Source organism: Dipodomys spectabilis, unplaced genomic scaffold, assembly GCF_019054845.1.
Source record: "Dipodomys spectabilis isolate Male_0828 unplaced genomic scaffold, ASM1905484v1 ptg000140l, whole genome shotgun sequence".
In the NCBI taxonomy this organism is placed as follows: domain Eukaryota; kingdom Metazoa; phylum Chordata; class Mammalia; order Rodentia; family Heteromyidae; genus Dipodomys; species Dipodomys spectabilis.
Window position 1 is genome coordinate 28,851,376 of NW_024870817.1, and position 23,528 is coordinate 28,874,903.

The 23,528-nt window shown below is 36.0% G+C and overlaps 1 protein-coding gene across 1 annotated transcript in view; it reads left to right on the forward strand.

Moving 5' to 3' along the window:
• Nucleotides 1-23,528, forward strand: part of Fcho2 (FCH and mu domain containing endocytic adaptor 2) — a 130,126-nt gene that overhangs the window by 64,034 nt on the left and 42,564 nt on the right. Inside the window, exons 9-11 of the mRNA XM_042690722.1 lie at nucleotides 7,081-7,125; nucleotides 9,803-9,875; nucleotides 15,238-15,262. Of these exons, the coding sequence (XP_042546656.1) occupies nucleotides 7,081-7,125; nucleotides 9,803-9,875; nucleotides 15,238-15,262 (143 nt within the window). The remainder of the gene's footprint in view (nucleotides 1-7,080; nucleotides 7,126-9,802; nucleotides 9,876-15,237; nucleotides 15,263-23,528) is intronic.

Below are 23,528 nucleotides of genomic sequence, written 5' to 3' on the forward strand. Positions count from 1 at the left end.
CTTTCCTCAGCTTCCCAGTTTCCATAAAAAGTCTCAGCTCTTTTGAGATCTACATATGAAAAGAATTTTGTGCTCTCACAAAAAGTAGGTGAAAGGTTTAACAAGGATTTATTTTAGTGTAACAGGGTTAAAGTAGGGAGAAATGGGGGGAAAACATTTTCTAATTACTACAAATGAGGGAAACGATGGACCTTATGTTTCTTTGGGTCTGGCTTACTTCACTTAACTATAATTTTTTTTCCAAGTCTTTTCATTTCCTTACAAATGTGAAATATTCTTTCTGATGGAATTAGAGAATTCTATTGTGTATATATACCACATTTTCTTGATCCATTCATCCACTGAGGGGCATCTGGGTTGATTCCATATCTTGGCTATGGTAAAAATATGCTGCAGTGAACATGGTTGTGCTGGTGACTTTAGTGTGGCCTGGTTTGTGGTTAATTGGGTAAATGCCCAAGAGTGAAATTGCTAGTTCTTAGGGAAGCTCTATGTTTAGTGTTTTGAGAAACCTCTACACTAATTTCCAGAGTGGTTGAATTGTTTATTTTTCCACTAACAGCATAGTAGTATTCCCTTTGGCCACATCCCTGCCAGCATGTGAGTGTGTCTATAAATCTACAAGTAAACACAGTGAATGGTAAAAGACAAAAAATTACACTTGGACATGATAAATTACACAGGATTCCAAACATTCACACAAGTGATATTCCTTGGAGAGGATCACAAAGGCTGAATAGCTATTTGCATATGACCATATAAAATGATGTTTATCTAAATGAACTTCAAGAAATGGAAACAAGAGGTTTTTTATTTTACTGTTTGTGATTATTTTGTTTTGTTTTTTGTTTTTCACGTTTTGTTGCTGTTTTTGATTTCTGTACTTTTTATCTTTTATTTATAAATTTTATCTGTTTTGGGGGGGGCAAGGATAAGCGCAGAAATAGTGGGACAAAGGGTGAGCTAATTCAGCAGTGATACTCACTAGATACTATGTTGAAGATAAATTATACAAATTGGTGGGAGGGGTTCAGGAGGGGAAAAATTAGGAGAAAAGGAGGGACGAGGTGACACTGTTAAAAAAGAAATGTACTTGTTACCTGTAACCTCTATACATCACCTTTACAATAAAATTAAATTAAAAAAACAAAACATTTTCTGTACCTCACACAGGAAATGGGAGTTAAAAAGACTCATATTTGAGGTTTTTGTTTTGTGTCTATGCAGAGGCTGGAACTCAGAGCCTTACACTTTTGCCCAGCTTTTTCTAAAGTGGCTAGTACTCTACCTCTTGAGTTATGCCCCGAGCATGGCTTTTTGCTGGTTATTTTGGAAATGATGTCGCTCAAACTTTTTTGCTCAGAGTAGCTTTGCACCTCAATCCCTCAGATCTTAGCTTCCTGAGTAGCTAGAATTATAGGCATGTGCCACCCTCACTTGTCTGGTTAATGACTTTTAAAATTTATTTATTTGTTTGTTTATTTGAATTCAGGGCCTTGTGTTTGCTTATTTGGCACTCTACCACTTGAATCATGTAACATCCTGTTGATGGCTTTTAAAAAATAGCAATAATTTATTTCTACCTAATGATTTAAGAATATTTGAGAATTGTTTTTGCTTTGAATTGTTGATATCTCAGAATGGTCTTGCGTATTTGTGTGAACTTATAATGACATTTGTGGATATTTGTGGTAAAAATATCAAGAGAAAGAGCTAAGTAATTTTATTTACTTTTGTATAAACTAAATTGCCCTTTTGACCTGGCATAAAATCTTAAGTGCAGTCACATGTATTGATAACAGAACTAATTGGGTCTAAAACAGTTGAAATTCCAGTTGTAGTAAACTGTTTATTAAGATTCTCACTCTGGCATTAGTATTGTCAAAAAAATAACTTGTCTTATGATTAAATAGCATAATGATGAGCAGGACGGCACTTGAGGGAGATGCTAAATCATCTTTCATCTTGTGAAACAGTTGAGAAGTGACTTACTACAAGAGGGGGGTGGTCAGACTGCATTGCTATCCAGCTGAGCTGTCAGCTGGCACTGAGCCAGGCACGCAAAGCCCTGCCATGTGAAGGAGCATATGGAATATGTGCTGTCTGAAGAAAGAAATCTTTTTGTACATATTTAATTTTTAAAGTTTCATTGTACTGAGAGCTGTTGTATTTCTGTCATTAATAGAAATGTTTACATGGATTGTTCTCAGACATTTTTACATGTTTTAATTGACTTGAATTTGGAAAATTTGACATTTTTATATTTCAGAAATGTTTGTTATTTTGAATATTTTCCTTGGGCACTTTGCTATTTCAGATAGATTTTAAGATGTTTAAAAAGATGAGGGAAATAATCAAGGAATATATGTGTAGTGAAAAGGTTTATGAAGGAAAAAAATGTTGAATTTTATTTAAGGGGATTGATTTTTTTTTTCAAAACAATTTTTAAAAATTTTTTATTGTAAAGATACTATACAGAGGGTTACAGTTACATGAACAAGGTAATGAGTACACTTCCTATTGAGCATTGTTACCCCCTCCATTGTAAGGGGATTGATTTTATAGTTGAGAGATGACCTTACTATTTTCACATACATGTAATCATCCAAAGATCTTTTTTTTTTTTTTTTTTTTTTTTTTTGGGGGGGGGGGGTCGGTCTTGGGACTTGAATTCTGGGCCTGGACCCTGTCCCTAAGCTCTTCAGCTCAAGGCCAGCACTCTACCACTTGAGCCACAATGCAACTTCTGGTTTTCAGTTGGTTAATTGGAGATAAGGATCTCAGGCTGGCTTTGAACCATGATCCTTAAATTTCACCCTCCTGAGTAGTTACGATTACAGGCATGAGCCACCGGTGCCCAGCTCATCCAAATATTTTTTGGGGGGGGGGGGGTGTCCGGTCGTGGGGCCTGAACTCTGGGCCTGGGTGCTGTCCCTCAGCGCTTCAGCTCAAGGCTAGCGCTCTACCATTTGAGCTACAGCGCCACTTCCGGCTTTTTTTTCTTTTTCTTTTTTTCTTTTTTCTTATATGGTCTGAGGAATCGAACCCAGGGCCTCATGCATGCAAGGCAAGCACTCTACCACTGAGCCACCTTCCCAGCCCCCTCATCCAAAGATCTTAAAAGATAATTTTCTATGTATTCCATGTTTGATGAGATGATATAAGTGTATATTTAGGTATATTTTTTTTCAAAATTGTTATTTTGATTAAGTGGTTATATAATTTCCCAAATTTCACAGTATTGTGGGATAGTGATGCTTAGTTAAAAGTCACAAACACATTCTAACTTTCATGGGGCAAATTGTCTATCATGGTCTACAACATTTATGAGCTTTTCAGTACAGTTATTTCTTCCACATTGGGTGATATGTACATTTGTTTTGTTTTGCATAGCATCAGCTGTTTCCTCTTTCCCACTTGTTCCCTCCCTCCCATCGCTGCCATTGATTTGCTTAGTTCATTTTGGTCAATGTCCAGTGCAGCTGATGGGTTCCGCTGTTGCATGTTTTTCCCTGATTCCCTCTAGTTAAAATATTTGTAAATAATTCAATTTGTTTGTATTGATATTTTTTTTTACCATTATCTTTCTCTCTAGAATAAGTCCATGCCCAATTGATTCTTACAGTGATGGGTGCAAATTAGGAGTTTTTTTTCCTTTTTTTAATGTGCCGTGGATTAAAAACAGGGCCTTTATTATGCTAGACTATAAGCCTTTTAGAGATTTATTTTGTTTTGTTTTTTAATTGCAAGTACTAGGATGTAAACTTGGGTCTTGAGTTACTATTTAGCTTTTTCTGCTTATTCTAGCACTTTACCACTGGAGCTATGCCTTCAGTTCTTACTTTTTGAGGTGAGAGTCTCATGGTTTTGTCTGCCAGGACTTGCTTCAGCCCATGATCCTCAGAATCTCAGACTCCTGAGGAGCTAGGATTACACATGAGCCAACAGTTAACCCAGCAAGAGAATATTTGACTAACCACATTTTTAATTGCTCTTTTTGGATGAACTCTGTCTCAGATATATTTGACAAATAGTTATATTGCCTAGAACTTAGAAAAGCCAATAATAATAATACATAATGAGATACTGTTAGTTTAAAACTTTGAGTAGCTGGCTGCCTGGAGCTCATGATCCTAGATACTTAGGAGGCTGAGATCTGAGAATCGTGGTTCAAAGCCAGTCCAGGTATGAAAGTCTGTGAGACTTTTATCTCCAATTAACCACCTAAAAAGCCAAAAGTAGAGTTGGGACTCAAAGTGGTTGAGTGCTAGCCTTGAACAAAGAAACTCAGGGACAACCCCGGCCCTGAGTTAAGCCTCATGACTGACAAAAAAGAAAAAAGCTTTTGAATACAACTGATATGTTACAGAACAATGACATAGAAAGGAAGGTATTAATTGATATGGATTTTATTTAACAAATCCTTTTTATTACTATTTGTTCTACTTAGCATCAAATGTAAATCTGTCTTTGGGGGGGGACAGTACTAGATTTTGAATTCAGGGCTTTATGCTTATCTAGCAGGTATTTTACCACTTAAGCCATGCTCCCGGTGTAAATTTATTTGACTTGAACAGAAACTAGGACCAATCAGAAGTATATCTTAGAGTAAGGGAGAAGGACATTTAGCCAATTCTTATAGATCTTTTCTCCCTGAAGAGAAATATTTATTTTTACTGAGTGATTTTCTTCTTTTTTTTGCTGGTCTTGGGGCCAATCAGAATGAACAGACGTGAGCCACCGGTGTAAGAACTGATGCAATCAGTTTGCAAATAGTTCTAAGGATCAAAAGAGCTAGTAGGGAAATCCTCTGTTACATCTTCTCTTCAGTCTATTTTTAAAGTTCTTAAAAATGTAGATTGTGCACTCAAAAACTGGAAATGGGGCGGGATGCCATTGGCTCACGCCTGTAATCCTAGCTACTCAGGAGGCTGAGATCTGAGGATCGAGGTTCAAAGCCAGCCCAGGCAGCTTGTCTCAGACATATACCAGTTATTGCAAATAAGGGAAACCATGGGACCTATGTTTCTTTGGGCCTGGCTTACTTCACTTAATATAATTTTTTCCAAGTCTTTCCATTTCCTAACAAATGGGGCAATGTCATTCTTTCTGATGGAGGCATAGAATTCCATGTGTATGTATACCACATTTTCTTTTATTTTTTATTGTGAGAATACCACACAGAGGAGTTAAAATTACATGGGCAAGATAGCGAGTACATTTCTTATCAAGCAGTGTTGCCGCCTCTTTGTTTCCCCTTCCCATACTCCCCCCCTCTCCCCTACCACATTTTCTTGATCCATTCATCTACTGAGGGGCATCTGATGTTAGGCGAAATGAACCCCAAGATAAGGACTCAAATGTTTTTTCTTTCTTGCTATGGTTTCTAACATATTTATAAGGCGCTATATGATTTCTTTGTTGCTTTGTATGTCCCTTCCCCACAGTATAAACCCTGTTTTCACTGTATTTGATGTTGATATAATTTGTGGAGGGGAAGGGAAAAAACAAATTGTTTAAATAGGGTTACAAGTGGACTAATTGCAACAATAAGATGTACAAGACGTTATGTCCAAAAACGAACTTTACAACTTTGGCTTGGGAGGGGGCTGGGGGTGGGGGGGAGATGGTAAGGGAAACAAAGGAGGAGTCAACAATGCTTGATAAGAAATGTGTTCATTATCTTGCTCAAGTAATTGTAACCCCTCTGTACAGTATTTTCACAATTTAAAAAAATTTTTTAAGTGAAAAAAAGAAAAAAAAAAGCCAGCTCAGGCAGGAAAGGCTGTGAGACTCTTATCTCCAATAAACTACTCAGAAAACTGGAAGTGGTGCTGTGGCTCAAATGGTAGAGCACTAGCCTTGAGCTGAATAGCTGAGGGATAGTGTGCAGGCCCAGAGTTCAAGCCCCATGACCAATCAAAAAAAGCCCCCCCCAAAACAGAAATGGGACTGTGTGGCTCACAGTGGTGGTAGAGCACTAGCCTTAAGCAAAAGAGCTCAGGGACAATGCCCAAGACCTGAGTTTAAGTCCCAAACCCCACAACTGACCAAAAAAAAAAAAAAAAAAAAAGAGAAGGCTGTACGAATTACATATAATAATAAATTTATAAATATTTCACAAACTAGCTGGGGTCTCTACAGTTTTATTATTTTAGGGCTATTTTGGTAATTTGTAACTGACTTCTACTTTATAATCTCTTTTCTACAACCTGTCCTTCATTTTAGTAAAAAATTATTTTTCTATAATACCACTTTGCCTGAGGTATATGTTTATATGAGAAACCTTTGTCACATTAAAACTCTTCCCATTGCCTACAAATTACAGTTCATATTCCTTAACCTTCTAATAAATTTAAGACAGATCTGGATTATAATCCTGGGACTACTACCTAATTAGCATATAATTGATTTATTCCTCAACAAGTATTTACTTGAGACTTGGTGTTTGCCTAGTATTCTAGGGTAGAGTTGTGAACAGGAAGAAGTAGTTACTCGGCTTACATTCTAATACTACTCACTGTGGATAACTTTTTCCCATAACAGAAGCAAGTAACTGTGCAACAAACTCCTTGAAAGAAGAAACTGCTCAATCTGTGTCTCTAGTTCTATAGTATCACATATAAAGTATTTTTAGTAAATTATTGTGAATTTCAGGAAATAAGCAAGTATCAGTTGTTTCATTGTTTGGCTTATTTAAATAATTATAGATATTTTAATTATCAGATAATTATAGAACATGTTACAGGACAACTTAAAAGATGTCGTGCAATGTTAAAATAAAAAATGTAAAAAACTAATGATTAAACCTGTATATATTTGATAATTATTTTCTTTTTTTTTGGGTCCGGTCGTGGGGCCTGAACTCTGGGCCTGGGCGCTGTCCCTTCAGCTCAAGGCTAGCGCTCTACCACTTGAGCCACACTGCCACTTCTGGCTTTTTTCTTTTTGCTTATGTGGTGCTGAGGGATCGAACCCAGGGCCTCAGGCATGCAAGACAAGCGCTTTACCACTGAGCCACCTTCCCAGCCCCATTAATAATTATTTTCAACTACAGGTTGTCCTTTTCTTTTTCTCCAGGTCTTATTGAATTTGAAGAATGTGACCCTACGAGTGCTGTTGAAGGTAAGTGCTAGTGTTAACATCACACATGGTAACAAAGAGGAGCAGATAGCTATTTGACTAGCATACTGTGGAGTTGTAGTTTGGAAGTCTACAGACATTAATTGTTACTTACTAAATTAGTAATGTATTGCCCAAAGAAATATTAGTGTATAAAAATACATACTTTGTTACGCTGGAAATTTAACCAAAAGTCTCACATAGGCTAATAAGTGCTCTATGGCTGAGCCATACCCAGCCAAAAATAAAATGTGCATTTGTTTTTAAATATATATTGAGGATTGTTCTCTTTTTTGTGTTTTTGTTTTGCTGGTCTTGGGGGGTGAACTTGGGGCCTGGGGCCTGTCCCTGAGCTGCTGCTGCTTCTTTTTTTTTTTTTTTTTTTTGTTGGTCGTGGGGCTTGAACTCTGGGCTTGGGCGATGTCCCTGTACTCTTCAGCTCAAGGCAAGCACTCTACCGCTTGAGCCACAGCACCACTTCCAAGGATTGTTCTCTTTTAACATACATCTTTAAATTTTCTAATGTCATAAATACGATTCTTATCATTACATATTAATGAATAGTGGTTACTCTGAAAAGGATAACATTTCCTTTATTAATGAGATTATGAATTAGTTTTAGTATTATCATTATTCAAAATGAGTTTTTAAGTAGAATGGGAGGAAGGGTCTACAACCAGCCTGGCTTCTTTGTAAGTAGGTGTCTTTTTTATAGCTTAAAACCCAAGATCCCTACTATTTTTTCATATTTTATATGTCTTACAAAATGAGATTATTTCACTTTGATAGAAATAACTTGGAATCAGTGTTTCATTTTTTCTTTGTAAAAATGATTTGTTACAGTATATATGTTTATTATTGGGCTAATCAATAGTCTTGAGACCTGGGCTTCATAAGATTTACAAATGTGTGGCTTAGGTCACTAGCTTTGCATGATAATAAGTCCATTACTCCATAACACCTGAGTTCTTGTTGTGAGTTAAGGACAAAAATAATACTTAGGCTAAGATTGGAAGGATCATAGTTAGAGGCCAGCTAGGCAGAAAAGTTTTCCAGACCCCATCTCAATAAAAAACTGGCACAGTCTCAAGCTTGTCATCCTAGCTACATAGAAAGCCTAACGTAGATGGTTTGTTCTTAGGCATATGTATAGGCAGGAGGCAAGATCCCACCTCAAAATAAATCAGCAAAAATACCAGGAATGGAGGAGTGGCTCAGCTATGAGAGTGTCTGCCTACTAGCAAATGTGGGAATCTGAGTTCAAACCACAGTACACACAAAAATTATTTATTTTTTTGGTCAGTCGTGGGGTCTGAACTCTGGGCCTGGGCTCTGTCTCTGAGCTCTTCAGCTCAAGGTGAGCACTCTACCACTTGAGCCACGGCACCATTTCTGGTTTTTTCGCGGCTAATTGGAGATAAGAGTCTCACAGACTTTCCTGCCAAGGCTGGCTTTGAACCATGACCCTCAGATCTCAGTCTCCTGATTAGCTAGGATTACAGGCGTGAGCCACCAGCGCACCGCTTAAATTTTTTTTGTTTTTCAAAGAGAAGTTAAAACAGACCCGTCTCTGGGGTATGCGGTGTTAACTTAGTTCATCAGAGTTCTCTTGCTGCTTGCTTCTTTTTTTCTAATTATTTTAATTTTTTATTGTTTTTGTATAGTTGATATATAGAGGGGTTACAGTTACATGAGTCAGGTACAATCAATAGAATTTTTTTGAATTATGTTTCCCACCCACCCATAAGTTCATTTTCCACATAGTATCTAGTATCACTGTTGTATTTGTTCATCTTTGTTCCACCTTTTACGTGCATCTCTTGCCCTCCAAATACAAGCAAATAAACAAGACAAAAGGAAAAGAAAGCAAAAATGCAGCAATGACAACTAAAGAATGAAACGTGTTTTCTTTTCTTGGAGTTCATTTCATAGAATTTTTTTTATTTTTATTTTTATTTTTTTCTTTTTAATTTAAATTAAAAAAAAATTATTGTCAAGCTGATGTATAGAGGGGTTACAGTTACATAAAAGTAAACTGCTTACTTCTTAAAGAATAAACAAACAGCTAATGAAGTTTAAGTGCTAAGTTCTATCAGCAATTAGACCAACCAGTTAGTTCAACAAGTAGTTCAATCACAGACCTTAAAGATAATTTATCATGTAAGATGAGGATGAGTTACTGATATACTAGGAAAAAGATGATTTTGGAGATAACGTTTATACACAGAGGTTCCACATTATGAGCTTTAATTTTCTACTTCTATTTGTGTCGTGACTTAAAACAGCACATTTGTATTTTGTGACCTTTTATATAGGGAATATGATTTGACCCTCATACATAACCAGTCTGATATACTGGGCAATACTTTCTTTGAATTTTTGAGTTATCTCCATATGCTAATTTGCCTGAGGTGACATAGGGGAGACTGAGATGAAGAAAAAAGGCTTTCATTTATTAAGTGACTGTTCTATAATTTTATTTGAGACTATATTATATTAACATAATTAAGAGTTTAAACAGATTATGACTGACTTAAATACTTGAGTCTAGTGATTTATTCTTTTTATTTCTTTCACAAGTTTTGCACCAATGGGAACAAATTTGCCCTAAAGTATTCATTGTTCCATATGTTTGTTAAGAACAGTTATGTTTCTGTAACAATATACATTTATCTTAAAGGCATAAAACCAAGGAAAAGAAAGACTTTCGCTTTGCCAGGAATAATAAAAAAGGAAAAAGATGCAGAATCTGTGTAAGTATTTTAAATATTGCCTAAATCATTTTCACTGTTACAAGTGATTAAGAATAAGGTTTGTTTTGAATATAGAAAGAAAAAAGTCTTATAAATAACTCTGAATTTATGTTTAAACTGTGTAAAAGAATCCAAAGACTTCTAAGTAAATTAATTTACCATTTCCTTTGGTTTTGGTTCAGGGCATTAAACTTTCTTGTTAATTACTTTAAAATCTTAAGACAGCACAGTTGAAAACTGTAGTGATTTGAAACTGACCTTGAAAAGTATTCTTTGCCTGGTGCCAGTGGTTCACACCTGTAATCTTAGCTACTCAGGAGGCTGAGATCTGAGGATCACGGTTTGAAGCCAGCCCAGGCAGGAAAATCCATGAGACTCTTACCTGAAATTAGTCATAAAAAAAGCGGCACTGTGGCTCATGTGCTACACTTGCGCCAAAAGGAGCTCAGGGTCAGTACCCAAACCCAGAGTTTGAGCCCCAGAACAGCAAAAAAAAAAAAAAAAAAAAAAGTATTCTCATTTTGTAAAATGCTATATGAAATTTAAACTACAGAGAAAACTGAAATTTTATCAGTATTACTTACCTAAGGTAAAATGTGAAACTTCTAATTAATTACCTCCCCCCATTATTTCGAGAATACTTTACCAGTTTCTGTAATCTGATCAGCTATTTGCTGAAAATCTTTCTAGGGTAAATTGGGGTTCGTTATATGGAAGGAGACCTAACATGTTTTATCATTTGTAGTAGCTCTTGTTTTTATATGGAATCCATTTGTGAGTCTTACTGTCTTTTAAAAATAAGAAACCAACTAGGTGCCAGTAGCTCACACCAGTAATCCTAGCTACTCAGGAGGCTGATATCTGAGGATCACAGTTCAAAGCCATCCTGGGCAGGAAAGTCTGTGAGGCTTATCTACATTGAACTACCAAAAAAAGCTAGAAGTGAAACTGTGGCTCAAGTGGTAGAGTACTAACCTTAACAAAAGAACCCAGGGACATTGCTCAGTCTCTGAGTTCAAGCCCCAGGACTGGCAAATTAAAAAAACAAAATACAAACTAGTGTACAAAGAATTTATAGTTAGTACATAAGAATTTGAACTTACTAACAAAACAAAATTTTCTATTTGACTACTTATTAGAACTACTGGAGGTATTAAATATGTCTATGATAGCTAGGACCAATTTGAGACAAATCAGATTCTCCCAGTGTATGAGACCTCACATAGTTGTTTTATTTGTTTTAGGCAGTCTGTGTGATTCCTAGTATATAAGTAGGGTTGAGAAACATTGAGCTATGATTAATCCAGACAAATCAGATGTAAAGGAGTTTTTCAGTAATTGCTCAGTCTGTTTAGACGGAAGAAACAACTGATCAAAAGTCTTGAATGATTTGTTGTAATACTATTGAAAATTATTTTAAAATTTCTTCTTTAACATAATCTGTGGAACTCCCATGTGATTTAAAACTTTGATGGGCATTTATATTTTCAGCCTTAAAGAATAATCAGTGCTTTGGATATTTTTATCTTCTACTATTAACCAAGTTCTTCAAGAGTTTTTCTGATTATAAATGTTTGCTGCTTTTTTTCTGCCCAAGTGACATTTAACTAACAGATTAAGACTAAGTGCAGAACAATTTATATCCATGATTATCATCTTTCTTGCAAATACCTTCCTTGGACATTTATGAAGAGATATTTTGCTGTGGAGCCTAATTTCTTCTTACAATATTAGAAATAGTGAAACTTAAACAACTGATTCGAAAGCAGATTATTTATTTATTTAGTTAGTTAGTTATTTTTGTCGGGCATGGAGCTTGAACTCTGGGCCTGAGCGCTGTCCCTTAGCCCTTCAGCTCAAGGCTAGCACTCTACCACTTGAGCTACAGCACCACTTCTGGTTTTCTGGTGGTTTATTGGAGATTAGAGTTTCACGGACTTTCTTGCCTGGGCTGGCTTTGAACCGTGATCCTCAGATCTCAGCCTCCTGAGTAGCTAGGACTATAGGCATGAGCCACCGGTGCCCGGCAATAAGCAGATTTTAAAAATGAAGTCACATCTGTTTGTGACTGTGTTACAAAGAATGTTTATCTTAAGTATTTTTATTTTATTTTTTGACTTGTTTTTGAAATAGTTTTCACCATTAAGAATTTCCCAATCTGGGGCTGGGAATATGACCTAGTGGTAGAGTGCTTGCCTAACATGCATGAAGCCCTAGGTTCAATCCTTAGTACCACATAAACAGAAAAAGCCAGAAGTGGCACTGTGGCTCAAGTGGTAGAGTGTTAGCCTTTAGCAAAAAAGAAGCTCAGGGACAGTGCTCAGGCCCTGACTTTAAGCCCCATGACTGACCAAAAAAAAAAAAAAAAAAAAAAAAAAAAAAAATATATATATATATATATATATATATATATATATATATTTTTTTTTTCCAATCTGATCATAGTACTATTAGGATACTGGAATTTTTCTTTAATTTTTTTTCCAAGTTAGGGTCTTAATTATTCAGGATTTTGATTTCTGGAATTAAAAAATCTTCTTGCCTCCTTCTGCTGATACCTGAGACTATATGTATGTACCGTCAAACCTGCTTTAGTATTGGACTATTATTTGTTAACTGAGCATACAAGAACAGAAAGCCAACACAGAAACCATATCATTGTCATCACCTTCTTTCAAACTTCTTAGCAGGAACAAGGCTAGAATTCACTAGAAATGCCAGACATTCTTCTCTTGCTTTTTCCTCATAGCATGAAGGCCCAATTTTAAGATGTTGTAATTGAAAGATAGGTCCTGCTCAGATGTTTATCTTCCTTGGTCTTCATATGTAGGTCTTCTGCAGACACTGTGGAGGCAAACAGATGCGATGAGAGCTTTACCACAAAGACTGGGGAGTTGTGTTTCAAAGCGACAATAAATTGCACCCAGAACATTTCAGGTTTAAGGAGTCTTGGGATTTCCTTTTTGTTTATTTTTTAAAGAAACATAGAAGAGTCCTAACGTTTCCTTGATTTTTATTCTCGACTAGGAATGGGAAACCTTTATTCTACCAAGGGCTGTTGGTATACTAATAATGCCATTCTCGAGCCTTACAAAATTAACAAGACAGACAACTGAGGGCAGCTGACTGGAAGCATGTATATCTAGCATGTACCAAATTATCATGAGGACCTTGTATGGCCTATGGGTCAAGGTTCCCTACTCCTGCAGTGTAGACATAATAAATTTATTATTATTGGCCTTTTCTAGAACATTCCCACCAAGTATGTTTTTTTTTTTTTCTTTCCCCTTACTAGTCTAGGGCTTGAACTCTGAGAGTGGGCGCTGTCCCTCACTCAGCTCTTCAGCTCAAGGCTAGCACTCTACCACTTGAGCCATAGCCCCACTTCTAGCTTTTTCTGTTTATATGTTGTTGAGGAATCAAATCCAGGGCCACATGCATGCAAGGCAAGCACTCTACTACTGAGCCACCTTCCCAGCCCCACTTCCAGCTTTTTCTGAGAAGTTTATTGGAGATAAGAGTCTCATGGACTTTCCTGCCTGGGCTAGTTTTGAGTTGCAGTCCTCAGATCTCAGTCTCTTGAGTAGCTAGGATTACAGGTGTGAGCCATTGGTGCCTGGCTTACCTTTTTTTTTTTTTTTAACATAATAATCTTTACCAATAAGAAAAGTAAGTTCTAAAATTTGTAATTTTAAGTGACTTTTTATGATACTGGGTTGGAACTCAGTGTTTCATGCTTGCTGTACCACTTGATCCATAACTCTAGACTTTTTTTCTTTTTAACGATAAGGTCTTAATCATTGTCCAATATGGCCTGACCACAGTACTCCTATTTATACTTCGGTAGTACATGACAGGGATGAGCCAACATGCATAGCTTTTTTTGTTAGGATGGAGCCTCATGAACTGTTTTGCCTGTACTGGACCATAACTTTGATCTTCCAGCTATCTGCCTCCCAAGTAGTTAGGATTACAGTGTGAGCCACCAGTGACTGGTGGTTTTTTGTTGTTGTTGTTACTGTTTTTTTGAAACTGGGCCTTGCTATGTTGTCTAGGCTGGTCTCAAGCTCCTAGGTTCAGGTGATCCTCTGGTGTCATCTTCTAGTATAGCTGGGATTATGGGCTTGTGCCATTAAGACTGGCTTTAAAAGGTGATTTTTTAAAAAAATAAAACTGATTTTTAAGTGGATCTAGTGTTTGTTGAATATTTCACTTGAATTAAAAGGATCTCTTTGCTTTTCATTTAAAAAAATTGTTCCATCCTATCTTTCTTTAACAGAATTTCAGCTTGTAAATTTTTCTGCTTTGTGCTAATCTTGGGTAGATTGACATTACCTGTTTCTAGAAGATTCTGATATATATATTAATTGTCTCAAGTTGAAGTCCAAAATGCATTCTAAATCTGCTTGTTTCAGATTATATACATAGAAATTCTTAAGAAATTCTGAGAAGAATGAGAACCTAATTCTCATGGCCTCAGTAGCTTTAACTTTATGAAATTTTTATCTTTATGTTTTTATTTTACATTTCAAGCAATAATTTTCACTAGTTTGTGTGCATGCATTAATTTGTTCATCAGTTAAATGATAAAATATTATTTGTCAACTCTATTGCATTATACTAGAAAGTCATTCCAAGGAGAAGTCTGTTCATCTAGAATATATGGAAAAACTAGTTGTGACTTCTGTATATGCTGTTACAAAAAGTACATCAAATGAAAGGGTGGTATTTAAAAAATTATAATTAAAAATTTTTATTTATCAAATATAAAGTTATCAATTGACTTTAAGTATTTAGATTGCTGGCTTTAAATATAGACCTTGTCTTTTTTTTATGCTGAAGCTTAAACTAAGGGCTCTTGGCTTTCTTGCTCACAACTGTCATTCTACCACTTGATCCTTGAGCCTTGCTCCCAGTTGGCATTTTATTGATTGAGGATGGGGCCTTACAGACAGTTTTTGTCCACACTGCTTCAAATTGAGAATCTCAGATTTCAGCCTATTAAGAAGCTAGGATTATAGGCATAAGCCACAGTGCTCAGCTAGACCTTGCTTTTTAAAGCCAAGCCTTTTTTTTTCTTTATAAAGGATTTTAACTATTTTTTGCCTCTACTTGGATAATAAAAAGATTTGAAAGCCTTATAGTAATGACAAGTTTTGATACGATATGAATATTTTCATAGGAGAAAAAATGCTGTTGAAAATAATTTTTAGAGTATTTGTAAGCTATATTTTGTTTCAGCAAATATTATGGTACTGTCCTTAGAATTGCTTGAAATAATTTGGCTCATATTTTAAAAATATGTAATTAAACAGATAGTGCTAATAGTTGAATGTTTCTAATACTTTGTTTGCTTTAATAGGGAATGTCCTGATGCAGATTCACTTGTAAGTAGATTTAACCTTGATACAATTTAAATTTGCTGTTTTCATTAAAACAGAAAAGCATATTTGAGTTGCTAGCCAATCTTTAAAAGAAAAATACCAAACATATTAAAGTTTATTGTTAAAATTATTTTTAAAAATCAGTTTTGATTTTACATTGCCATATACTTTCCTGTTAAGTAGAAAGTATTTCTCACTTCTGTAAAAACTGGACTTTATACTTTCAAAATTGACATTGTGCCATACCAGCATGTTTCCCCTCCCTTCCCTACCCCCCTTCACCTGCTTGGGAAACACGCCAGAGAGAAGATCTACAGGCTGTATTTTAAAATGTGTTGCCCTTACTGATTCAGTCTCAGCTGTGTAAAGTACACCCTCACCTGTTCATGAATTTGGGTTTTCAGTTAAGAGATTATCATATTAGAAATAATTACAACAATCATGGTCAGTATTTTTCTGTGCCTTTAGTTTAAAGAAAGGTTATTTACTTGATTAAATGTAATTGTTAATGTGTATATAATTAAAGAAGGTACTAAATGGAGCTTCTGGTGGTACAGTGGCAGAGTAGATTTATGAATCTGTAAATTATGTGCTGATTGATAGATACATTTTCAAACTGTTCATTAGACACCATGTTGATAAGTGTAGGAATTTCAATTATTCTCTTTTGCTTATTGTTCTTATCACACAACTGTTATTTCCTTTGGAATATTTTGATCTTTTAGGGTATAATGATGTACCAAAATATAGAACTAAAAATGTTTTGTGAAACATGTTTTATATACCTTAGCTTAAGTAAACTAGAATTTTTCTTCTATATTTCTTTTTAAATGTTCAGCATTTTTAAAAGAAAGTTATGATTTACGAAATTATATGAAAATCAAATAGATTTCTGGTAGGATTTGGAGTTAAGATCATCAGTGTTTTTGGAGTTAAGAAACATTTACTCTTGATGCCTTGATTAACTGATTAATGAAACAGCAAATGTGTTTAGCATTCACTATAGCTCTCATGCATTTTAGTTTGCATCTAATTATTTATAGCCTTTATTTTAAATGGTTGCTACGTTGAATAAAATCCTTCAGTACTTTGTTTCTTTTATATATACTTCCTTAAATGGCTTTGATTGTCTTAGTAGCAGATTGACACTCTTTCTGATGATCAGTGTTATCTACTTTTAAACTTTAGCCAGTACTTATAATGAATTAAGAAAGGGCTAGAGAGAACATGAAATTCTAATCTATGCAAGAAGAGATTGGTAAATGTGGCTGTGTAGAAATGGAAAAATCTAATTAGAAAAAAATACAACTTAGAAGAATTTCAGGGAAGTGGCTTTGTGGCTCAAGTGGTAGAGCTATAGTCTTGAACACAGAGAGGCTCAGGGACAGCGCCCAGGCCCTGTGTTCAAGCCCCATGACTGACAAAAAAATAAAATAAAATAAATAAATTAAAAACCACACCGGGCTGGGAAGGTGGCTCAGTGGTAGAGTGCTTGCCTTGCATGCATGAGGCCCTGGGTTCAATTCCTTAGCACCACATAAGCAAAAAGAAAGAAGCCGGAAGTGGCGCTGTGGCTCAAGTGGTAGAGTGCTAGCCTTGAGCTGAAGAGCTGAGGGACAGCGTCCAGGCCCAGAGTTCAGGCCCCAAGACCGGACCCAAAAAAACAAAAAAGAATTTCAGTTATCAGTACGCTGGTAGAGCATGTTTTCAGGATATGTTACACAGGGATATTTGTTTTTATTTTTAAAGTAATCATTCCAATTAATATAAAAATTAAGTGCTAATAGGGAAAGGACATAGGAAGAAATTAGATTTTCATAAAAGGAAATGTGATGAACAACCATAATGAGTATTACTCAAAAGTGATATAAATTGAACAGTATATTCTGCAATCATATTAGGAATTTTCTTTTTCTTTTGGTCAGTCGTGGGGCTTGAACTCTGGGCCTGGGCGCTGTCTGTCCCTCAGTTCTTCAGCTCAAGGCTAGAGCTTCTACCACTTGAGCCACAGCTCCACTTTGGTTTTCTGAGAAGTTTATTGGAGATAAGACTCTCATGGACTTTCCTGCCCGGGCTGGGACTTGCTGGCTTTGAACTGAGATCCTCAGATCTCACCCTCCTGAGTAGCTAGGATTTACGGGCGTGAGCCATTGTTGCCTGGTATTAGGAATTTTTTAATACATTGTCACTGTTAACAGAAATAGAGGGCTGGGAAGGTGGCTCAGCGGTAGAGCGCTTGCCTTGCATGCTCAAGGCCTTGGGTTCGATTCCTTAGCACCACATAAGCAAAAAGAAAAAAGCCAGAAGTGGCGCTGTGGCTCAAGTGGTAGAGTGCTAGCCTTGAGCTGAAGAGCTGAGGGACAGCGCCCAGGCCCAGAGTTCAGGCCCCACGACTGGACCCAAAAAAAACAAAAAACAAATAGAAAGTGGTACAGTCTTGTAGATAATTTGGTAGTGACATTGACACTCAATAAAGTGTTTTCTTTTTAAGTACGAAATCTCCTACTTGGAATTATTGTTATGGTTGTGTTTGCAGAACATCCTGTACCTACGGTATATACATGCAAAAATACTTTTGATCAGATATATACATATATAGAAGGGGAAACATCATAATAGCAAAAAGTAGACCACCAAAGCAATTGTCAAAATAAGAACTGGTTAAATGATTAAACATTCACTTGGTGATCAGGTAATAGAAGTTACAAAGAATTAGGTTGATCTGTTTTGGCCCATATGGAAAGAAATTAATTAAAATGAAGTATGGTCTTGGCATATGTGTGATTTTTTTTTTTTTTTCCCCTTTGAAGAATGAGTCACAACCTTTGGACAGTAAGTTACCTTTGGTTACAGTGATGATCAACAGGGAAAGAAGATGGTCATTTCTGTTGTTCTCTTATATTTATGGCCAATTATTACTTATGATCCATTTATGGCTTTACATTACTAGTTATTTTAAAAAAACATGATTAGATTCTCTTGGTAGGGAAATTATTGTTGATTGCTGTTCTCCTTTGAAGACCTTTAAATTAATTTGAGGAACTTTTTCTTTGGAATGTAAGAAGTGTAATTGTTGTTTTTGGCCAATGTCTCCCAATTCCATTGACATTCCAGTGACTTCTTTTTTGGGGGGGTGCTGGAGGTTGACCTTAGGGTCTCATGCTTTCTAGGCAAGTATTCTATCACTTAAGCCATGGACCAAGGTCATATTAATTGTGTTTCCTGCCTGGCTAGGATAGATAGGTGCATGCCACTGCACTCATATATTGATTGTCATGCAATCTCAGTAACTCTAGCCCAGAGATACTCCTGATCATTGTCTACCAAGTAAGGTGGGACCATGTCCATTGACTCTTGAACTTCCTCATAGTGTAGAAAACACTACTACCCGTCACAGTTATCTTTAAAATTGATAGGTGAAATTACCTGTTCTGTTCTTTTTTGTTGTTGGTCATGGGGCTTGAACTCTCAGCTTGGGCACTTTCCCTGCTTTCTTTAGCTCAAGGCAAGTGCTCTACCACTTGAGCCATAGCACTACTTATTGGAGATAAGAGTCTCATGGAATTTCCTACCCGGGATGGCTTTGAACTGTGATCCTCAGATTTCAGCCTCCTGAGTAGCTAGGATTACAGGCGTGAGCCACTGGCGCCTGGCTGCCTGTTCTGTTCTTCATGTTGCTTTTAACTTAATGTTTCACTTTAGCAGTGTGGGACTCTACTGTAAAAACCCTAAGTAGATGAGGAAGGATAAATACAAGGTACTGTGTAAGTTTTTGTTAGTATCATATCGTATTTCTTTGAATAGTCTTAGCACTGAAAAACTAGTGTGCTTTGAATCACTGCTTTAAAAAAATTAACTTTTTGGGGCTAGAGACATGGCTAGCAAGCCCAGCAAACACAAGGCCCCAAGTTAAAACTCCAGTACTACCAAAAATCACAAACTACATTTTCTTTGGAAATAATTTTAGATATATGGAAGATTCCAAAACTAGGAGAGAACAATCTTACATACCCACCATTCCTTTCTCCTGAAGGAGATGTCTAGTAAAACTATCACAACTGTGATAGCATCCTCATTCAGTTCATTACCACAAAGATCCCTCATGTTGGTTGTCTTTTTTTTTTTTTAACTAAGTACTTTTCTTTCTCTTCCCCTATCTTAATCTCTGTCAGCCACTAATCTCTTCTGTATTTCTATAATTTTGTTAACCCAGAATATTTTATAAAGGGAATTATATAGTGCTCTTTGAGATTGGCTTTTTCCATGCATCACAGTTCTCTTCAGATTTATCTAGTTGTTATTTATATAAAGAGTTTGTTCTTTTCTATTGCTGAGTAGTATTCCAGGAATTAAATATTCCAAAGTTGGTTTAATCATTCACCTATTAAAGCATATTTTAGTAGTTTCTAGTTTGAGGCTGTCAGAAGTGTTTGTGTATATCTTAGGTTCCTTAATGCTCTGTTAATTTTCTTCTGAAATCTACTTTAGTGCCAAGACAATCACTCTTAATTTGACACATTTTTGCCTTATTTACATAATAATACTAATGTTTGCTTGATATTTCTTACACTTTTTTTTTCCACTTACCTGTATGTGAAGTGGTTTTCTGGTATATCATATGTAGTTGCCAATCTCTATCTTAATAAAATTTAAAAATTTACTTTAGAAGTTAATTTTTAAATTAACACTTAAAAATTTAACATTTTTATTTTTGGTATAGTAATCACACGTATTTATCAGGTATTACATTTCAGTGTCTTTTTACAGTAATATTCAGATAAATCCAGATGGATGATAAATCCATCATCTCAAACATTTGCCTTTTTTTTTTTGCCGGTTGTGGGGCCTGAACTCTGGGCCGGGGTGCTGTCCCTCAGCTCTTCAGCTCAAGGCTAGCGCTCTACCACTTGAGCCACAGCGCCACTTCTGGCTTTTTCTGCATATGTGGTGCTGAGGAATCGAGCCCAGGGCCTCATGCATGCAAGCCAAGCACTCTACCACTGAGCCACCTTCCCAGCCCACATTTGCCATTTTTTTATGTGGTGCATATAATTTAAAATCTCGTAGAAAACAGATTGATTTCATTTAAAATTATTACATCATACTATATAATACATTTTAAGCAAAGTAGTATCAATTACCAAATTCTAGATGGAACCTGCAGAAGACATAACACCCCCTCATCTTACCATGTATGCATTTATCTGTTTATATACTTATACATAAACAAATACATGTCAGATATATACATATGTAGCTCTTGACACATATATATACATATATATGTGTATATATATATATATATATATATATATATATATATATGGTTATATATCAGTTTTTCCCTATGTGTATTTAGGCCTGTGATAATTTCATAAGTTAAGCACAGTAAAAGATTAACAACAATAAGTAGAATAGCTATAAAAATTACCATAATAAAAGTTACTTAAAATGTGTAGATTTTTTTATTTCTGGAATTTTTAGTTTCATATTTTCAGACCACAATTGACCACAGATAACTGAAACTGTGGAAAGCAAAATCTAGCATACTTGGAGTAGGGATAAAATATCTTGAAAAATCTTAGCTTTTCTAATGAAGCCACACTTAGAAAGTTTCTAACTTTTTAAGTATTCCACATAGTAATATCTATATATTAACAAGCAGTATATAATACTGAAAGTAAGTGTAGTATTTCTGTTACTATAACTATGACATCTGCCATCTCTTTATTCATGGAATCTGTTTTCCATGAGATATTATTTTTCCATCTTCACCCTAGCTTTTCATCTTCTAAATTGCTAGATTTGGCAGGAAGGTATAACTTTTTATTTTGAAATAATAACAAAATAATACACAGAATTCTAGGTCCATTTTACTTTTCTACTACATTTGCTTTACTAAACATTTTGTTCTTTTTCTATATGAACATGTATTTATATTATTTATTTTATGATTCATTTTAATATGTTAGTATATTATAGTCCTTTACCTCTAAATACTTCCATGTGTATTTCCAGGAACTAAGAAAGTGTTCCTCTCCTTGATTCCTTTGATGTCAATGTTCTCTTCTATAGACATCCAGGTTTAGTTTGTTCAGATTTTTCCAGTGTTTTTTTTGGGGGGGGGGGGGCGGTCTGGTCGTGGGGCCTGAACTCTGGGCCTGGGCACTGTCCCTTAGCTCTTCAGCTCAAGGCTAGCACTCTACCACTTGAGCCACAGCGCCACTTCCGGCTCTTTTTTTTCTTCTGCTTATGTGGTGCTGAGGAATCAAACTCAGGGCCTCATGCATGTAAGGTAAGCACTCTACCACTGAGCCACCTTCCCAGCCCTTCTTCTCTTTTTTATTTACCACCTCCCCCGCTCCAGTTCCTCAGACCCAAGAATTTTATCTCTTTTTTTCTTGTTTTAAAATATATTCCTCCCAGTGTATCTCTTCTTATTTTTATAACATCTATATTTGTTGACTCCTCATCAGTGTTCAGGTTTACCATTTCTTTTACCTTGAAAAAGTAAATATTAACTGTGCACCTGAGCTATCTACTTTCTATATCTTGGTTTATGATAGATTTCTTTATTCATCATGTTCTTTGTTCTCTACACCTGTGGAAATTTTATGATATGAACAGAAAAGCTCTTAAAATGTTTTGAAACTAATTTACAGCCAAGCCAGAATATTTAGTAACTTGCTGTGTTTTATACTGCCAGCTAGATTTTTAGTAACTTTTTATTATATTGAATTTTAAGTAAATGCAAAATACATTCAGTAGTACCATAATATCTCATGTACTCATCAACCAGCTGCAAGTTTTCCATAACCAATTCTTCCTGTCCACTTTCCATCCCCAGATAACCGAATAATATATTCTAACTGATGAAACATTGTGTATGTCTGAAACATAATCAAAATGCCATCATGCTGGAAAACAATTCTGCTAACTCCTTACTGTTTTCAAGAAGCCTTTCAGTGTTTGTCTTTATTATTTATTATTAGCTTTCAATGCCAGTTTTTTGGATTTTTTTGTGTGTTTTTGCCACTCGTGGGGCTTGAACTCTGGGCCTGGGCGATGTCCCTGAGTTCAAGGTGAATTCTCTACCGTTTGAGCCACAGCACCACTTCCAGTTTTCTGGTGGTTAATTGGAAATAAGAATCTCACAGACTTTCCTACTGGGGCTGGCTTTGAACTGCGATCCTCAGATCTCAGCCTCTTCATCCTCAGATCTCAGCCTCTTCAGTAGCTAGGATTACAGGCGTAAACCACTGGTACTCAGCTTAATGCCAGTTTTATTACACTTTTATTTTGTTGGTATGTCTAAATCTCCTTTGATCTGTAGATTCCCCTTCCTTCTTTAACTTTTATTTGTTGAAGAGACTGGGAAGTTTGCTTTGGTAGTTCTTTTAGTCTGATTTTGCTGATTGCATTTCAGTTTTTGTTTTCTATTAAGGCTACCTTTTCAAGAAGCACTAATAACTGTAAGATGTTGATATATATTTATGCACTGTCCTAGAGTTTATTAGCTCACTTAGACTTTAAGCAACTCAGTGAAACATTATATTTCTTTTTCCATATACCTTTTGATAGTATTGAGACTATTTAGCTTAAAAGTGCATTTTTTCTTTTTTCTTTCCTTTTTTTTTTTATTGTGAAAATACCGTACAGAGGGGTTACAATTACATGGGCAAGATAATGAGTACATTTCTTATCAAGCATTGTTGCCTCCTTTTTTGTTTCCCCTTCCCCTTCCCATCACCCCCTTCCCATCACCCCCCCCCCCAAAAGTGCATTTTTAAAGAATAGCCTTTTTAATTCATGAAAGAAATGGTAGATTTTGGTGATAGTGGGGTTTGAGCTCAAGACCTCACACTCAGTGGTTGGCTGGTGCTCTGTAACTTGAGCCATGCCTCCAGTGGAAATAATAGATTTTGAACACTCCAAATTGGACTTTACCTTTTTATAATATATAATTATTTATTTATCTATTTTTGTCGGTTGTGGGGCTTGAACTCTGGGCCTGGGCACTGTCCCTCAGCTCTTCAGCGCAAGGCTAGCGCTCTACCGCTTCAGCCACAGCACCACTTCCGGTTTCCTGGTGGTTTATTGGCGATAAGAGTCTCATGGACTTTCCTGCCCGGGATTGCTTTGAACCACAATCCTCAGATCTCAGACTCCTGAGTAGCTAGGATTGCAGGCGTGAGCCGCTGGTGCCCAGCGGCTTGTTGTTGTGGTTGGTTGTGAGGCTTGAACTCTGGGCTTGGGCGCTATCCCTCAG